We start from the raw sequence: 6,046 nt of genomic DNA on the forward strand, positions 1-6,046 counted from the left end.
TTTGACCTTGGAATACGAAATGAAGCAGGGCAAAGGCTAATAGCGTTTTGCCAAGAGAATGCACTGGTCATAGCAAACACCCACTTCCAACAACACAAGAGAAGACTCTACACATGAACATCACCAGATGGTCAACACCAAAATCAGACAAATTATATTCTTTGCAGCCAAAGATGGAGAAGATCTATACAGTCAGCAAAAACAAGACCAGGAGCTGACTGTGGCTCAGATCATGAACTCCTTACTGCAAAATTCAGACTCAAATTGAAGAAAGGAGGGAAAACCACTAGACCATTCAGGTATGAGCTCAATCAAATCCCTTATGATTATACAGTGGAAGTGAGAAATAGATTTAAGGGATTGGATCTGATAGAGTGCCTGATGAACTATGGATGGAGGTTCGTGACATTGTACAGGAGACAGGGATCAAGACCATCCCAATGGAAAAGGAGTGCAAAAGAGCAAAATGGCTGTCTGGGGAGACCTTATGAATAGCTGTGAAAAGAAGAGAAGTGAAAAGCAAAGGAGAAAAGGAAAGATCTAAGCATCTGAATGCAGAGTTCCAAAGAACAGGAAGGAGAGATAAGAAAGCCTTCTTCAGCGAACAATGCAAAGAAACAGAGGAAAACAACAGAATGAGAAAGACTAGAGATCTCTTCAAGAAAATTAGAGATACTAAGGGAACATTTTATACAAAGATGGGATCAATAAAGGACAGAAATGGTATGGACCTAACAGAAGCAGAAGATATTAAGAAGAGGTGGCAAGAATACACAGAAGAACTGTACAAAACTTCAAGACCAAGATAATCATGATGGTGTGATCACTCACCTAGAGCCAGACATCCTGGAATGTGAAGTCAAATGTGCCTTAGGAAGTATCACTACAAACAAAGCTAGTGGAGGTGATGGAATTCCAGTTGAGCTATTTCAAATCCTAAAAGATGATGCTGTGAAAGTGCTGCACTCAATATGCTGGCAAATTTGGAAAACTCAGCAGTGGCCACAGGACTGGAAAAGGTCCGTTTTCATTCCAATTGTGAAGAAAGGCAGTGCCAAAGAATGCTCAAACTACTGCACAATTGCACTCATCTCACATGCTAGTAAAGTAATGCTCAAAATTCTCCAAGCCAGGCTTCAGCAATGTGTGAACTGTAAATTTCCAGATGTTCAAGCTGGAAAAGGCAGAGGAACCAGAGATCAAATTGTCAACATCCGCTGGATCATGGAAAAAGCAAGAGAGTTCCAGAAAAACATCTATTTCTGCTTTATTGACTATGCCAAAGCCTTTGACTGTGTGGGTCACAATAAACTGTGGAAAATTCTGAAAGAGATGGGAATACCAGACCACCTGACCTGCCTCTTGAGAAACCTATATGCAGGACAAGAAGCAACAGTTAGAACTGGACATGGAACAACAGAGTGGTTCCCAATAGGAAAAGGAGTGCATCAAGGTTGTACATTGTCACCCTGCTTATTTAATGTCTATGCAGAGCACATCATGAGAAACGCTGGGCTGGAAGAAGCACAAGCTGGAATCAAGATTGCCGGGAGAAATATCAGTAACAGATATGCACATGATTCCACCCTTATGGCAGGAAGTGAAGAGAAACTAAAAATCCTCTTGATAAAAGTTAAAGAGGAGAGCAAAAAAGTTGGCTTAAAGCTCAACATTCAGAAAACGAAGATCATGTCATCTGGTCCCATCACTGCATGGGAAACAGATGGGGAAACAGTGGAAACAGTGTCACACTTTATTTTTTAGGGTTCCAAAATCACTGCACATGGTGATTGCAGCCATGAAATTAAAAGATGCTTACTCCTTGAAAGAAAAGTTATGACCAACCTAGATAGCATATTGAAAGCAGAGACATTACTTTGCCAACAAAGTCCGTCTAGACAAGGCTATGGTTTTTCCAGTGGTCATGTATGGATGTGAGAGTTGGACTGTGAAGAAAGCTGAGCGCTGAAGAATCGATGCTTTTGAAATGTGGTGTTGGAAAAGACTCTTGAGAGTCCCTTGGATTGCAAGGAGATCCAGCCAGTCCATTCTAAAGGAGATCAGTCCTGGGTGTTCACTGGAGGGACTGATGTTGAAGCTGAAACTCCTATACTTTGGCCACCTCATGCAAAGAGTTGACTTATTGGAAAAGACTCTGATGCTGGGAGGGATTGGGGGCAGGAGAAGGAGGGGATGACAGAGGATGAGATGGCTGGATGGCATCACCGACTCGATTCACATGAGTTTGGGTGAGCTCCGGGAGATGGTGATGGACAGGGAGGCCTGGCACGCTGGGATTCATGGGGTCATGGAGAGTCAGACACTGCTGAGCAACTGAACTGAACTTAATACAGTGGATGGTACATAGTAGGACTTCAGCCTAAGGAATAAATGAACAAGTGAATTGGCACTGTCCTAATCTCATCTCTGATCTTTTCCTCTTCACTTTTCTCCTCCTACTCCTCACTCTAGCCATTCTGAATACCTTGCAATTCTTTGAACACAGTGTTCTCTTAACGAGGACCAGTCTTTGCCTGTACACCTCTCCTGTGCGCTTCCCCAGTAATGGAAAGTAATGTTATGCCTACTGTGTAGGTATTGTTGTACAACTGAATTCATGGGGTCGCAAAGAGTCAGACTCGACTGAGCGACTGAACTGAACTGAACTGAACTCTGCATAGAGTTAAATAAACAGGGTGATAGTGTATAACCTTGTCATACTCCTTTCCCAGTTTGAACCAGTTCATTGTTCCATGTCTGGTTCTAACTGTTGCTTCTTGACTTGCATCATGTTTCTCAGGAAACAGGTAAGGTGGTCTTGTATTACTATCTGTTTAAGAGTTTTCTATAGTTTGTTGAGATCCGCACAGTCAAAGGCTTTAGCATAGTCAATGAAGCAGAAGTAGATGTTTTTCTAGAATTCCCTTGTTTTCTCTGTGATCCAGTGGATGTTGGCAATTTGATCTCTGTTCCTCTGCCTTTTCTAAATCCAGCTTATACATCTGGAAGTTCTCAGTTCATGTACTGTTGAAGCCTAACTTGAATGATTTTGAGCATTACCTTGCTTAGCACATGGAATGAGCACAATTTGTGCTCATAAATGTCCTCACCATACAAGTACTATACAGTAGTTTGAATATTCTTTGGCATTATGTCTCTTTGGGATTGGAGTGAAAACTGACCTGTTCCAGTCCTGTCGCCACTGCTGAGTTTTACATATTTGCTGGCATATTGAGTGCATCACTTTTACAGCATCATCTTTTAGGATTTGAAATAGCTCAGCTGGAATTCCATCACCTTCACTAGTTTTGTTTGCAGTAATGCTTCCTAAGGCCCACTTGACTTCACACCTCAGGATGTCTGGCTCTAGGTGAGTGACCGTGCCATAGAATTTTCCCGGTCGTTAAGACTTTTTTTTGTATAGTTCTTCCATGTATCCTTGCCACCTCTTCTTAATCTCTTCTTCTTCTGTTAGGTTCTTACCATTTCTCTCCTTTTTTGTGCCCGTCCTTGCATGAAATAATGACTAGGAACTAGTAACTAAGACCAGATATATTCTTTACTATACCACAGATCATCAAATGAGGTATCAAGGAGGATGTGCCATTTGTGTGATAGCTTGAAAGATGGGTAGAATTTAAACATTTGAAAATGGAGAAAAGTGAATTCCAGTCTGAGAAATCACACAGGGGGACATACTCAGAAATGCAGAGTTTGGTATATAGAAATATATCAAGCAAGTAGGGTCAGGTCTGTAAAAAGCAATAATAAGATAAAGCCAGATTGGGGGGTGTTCATTTAATGATATTTATTAATCATAGAACCTTTTATTTCTACAGAGCAGAAGAAAAAAGAGATCTGCTTATGTTTTTCCAAAGCCTACGCTTCTTTGTGGAGTGGTGTGACTATCGTAAGCGCACATTTAAACATTTCAAGGTAGAGTCTAAAATCTTTCAATTTAAACATACATGGAAAGGGAAGCTGATGTCAATTTGGGGATTTAAGATAACATTGTTATAGTTTTCAAACAATAGAAAAAATTTTTATTGGCTTCTGGAATTTGCATTTATTTGCAATAAATAGAGGAGGAATGCTTCTGTACAAGTCAGTGAACCATTTTCATTGAAAGAAAAATAATTACAGTCATATTTATTTTATAATATACATTTTGAAAAATTAATCTGTCAAGGATACTTGAAGTAAAATGCCAAATGCTAGTAAAGAATATAAGCATAGAAGCCTTATAATGTCATAATGTAATCTTTACATCCTGAATCACTCTCTGAATTTAAGCTTCTTACTTATTGTTTATTTCACATTTAACTATTGAGGTCTGATTCTTATAAAGTAATGCTTTTTAGGTCTGATGCAGATACATTCAAAGACATTTTTAAAACTCCCTGTTTTTGTTTCTCATGGCTAAAATTATGTTTGGCTACGTTGTAATCCTCTGACTCATGCTTAGTTGGATAGGATCAAATTATTGACAGCAGGGATTCACACAGAAATCAGTTTTGAAAGAGTTCACATGAATAATATGGCAAGGTTCAGGCTTCCTCAAAATCCTGAGTCATGACTTTTGTCGTGACTATTGTTTTTATGACTGGTGCTAACACTTGTTTATTTTGGGTTCCTTTTTTAAATCTTAGTCATCATCATTTGCATTTTATTTGGTTGAGCTAATCTGTCAGGCACAGGATTTTCTTTAGAATGAAGCATGCCTGTATCTGTAGTGTGCTGTGGTCCCTTGAGGAGTTCTCAGGATTATGTTTACTTGCAGGTGCTCTTGAACAAGAACAGTTAAATAGCTCTTCTTCAGAATTGGTAAAATAGAGTAATGATTGAGGAGCATGCTGGCAGTTATAATAAATCATATCATATGGCCATTTACTTATACATTAGGATGAGTTGTGGGAAATGTGAGCACTAGTTCCATTTTTAAGCTGATTTTCCTCAATGTGTTTTTAAGGCAAGTGTAGAAGTATAATTGGTGTGCTTTTCCTGTAGCAGATAAAGTGCTTATTTGAGCTGGTCTTTGCTGGTGACAAGGTCGTTAGAATGGAAAGAAACAGTCACATGGTTGTGCAGTCATCACCAGTGTTTACAGAATGTTTTATTCATCCCAAACTGAAAACCTTGTCCCCATTAAACACTTAATTTGTCATTCTTCTGTCCCCCAGCTTCTGGGAACCATCATTCTATTTTCCATTTCTGTGAATTTGACTATGGATCTTGTTCAAGCAGAATCATAAAATTTGTTCTTTTTGCCAGATTATTTCACTTAACATACTGTCCTCAAGATTTATTTATATTTTACCATGTGTCAAAATTTCATTCCTTTTAACCCTGGATACTATTCTGTTATATGTACTTACCAAATTTTGTTTATTCATTCAGCTTTTAATAGACACTTAATTGTTTTCACCTTTTGGCTATTATGAATAGTCCTTCTCAAGTCTTTGGTGTACTAATATCTATGCAAGTCTCAATTTTAATTCTTTTAAGTATACATACCTGTAAGTGGAATTGCTGGATTGTATGGTAATTCTTTCTTTCGGCTTGTACCACTTTACATCCCCAACAGCAGGGCATGAGGCGTCCAGTTTCTTCACATTTGCCAACATTCCTTTTTTTCTGGGTTTTTGTTTTGGTTTTTGTAGCCAAACTGTTGGATGTGACTTAATATCTCTTTCTGGCTTTGATTTGCATTTCCTTCCCTAATGATTAGTGACCTTGAGTATCTTTTCATGTGCTAATTGTCCATTTGTATTTCTTCTTTGGAGCAATGCCTATTCAAGTTCTTTGTCCCTTTTTGCATCAGGATTTTTGTTGTTGAGTTGTAGATATTTTTTATATATTTACCTCATCAAATATGATTGGCACATATTTTCTTCCATTCACTGAATTGTCTTTTCATTTTCTTGATAGTGTTCTTTGATGTATACAAATTTTTAATTTTGAAGTCCAGTTTATCTATGTTTTCTTTTTTATCCTGTGCTTTTGGTATCATATCCAGGAAATTGTTGCCAAATTCAGAATCATACAG

General features: G+C 38.4%; 1 protein-coding gene across 1 annotated transcript in view; it reads left to right on the plus strand.

Moving 5' to 3' along the window:
* The window catches only part of CENPP (centromere protein P), a 233,351-nt gene that overhangs the window by 63,358 nt on the left and 163,947 nt on the right, over positions 1-6,046 (plus strand). Inside the window, exon 5 of the mRNA XM_052644667.1 lies at positions 3,840-3,936. Coding sequence (XP_052500627.1) covers positions 3,840-3,936 — 97 coding nt within the window. The remainder of the gene's footprint in view (positions 1-3,839; positions 3,937-6,046) is intronic.

Source organism: Budorcas taxicolor, chromosome 8 (genome assembly GCF_023091745.1).
Source record: "Budorcas taxicolor isolate Tak-1 chromosome 8, Takin1.1, whole genome shotgun sequence".
NCBI classification, from domain to species: Eukaryota; Metazoa; Chordata; class Mammalia; order Artiodactyla; family Bovidae; genus Budorcas; species Budorcas taxicolor.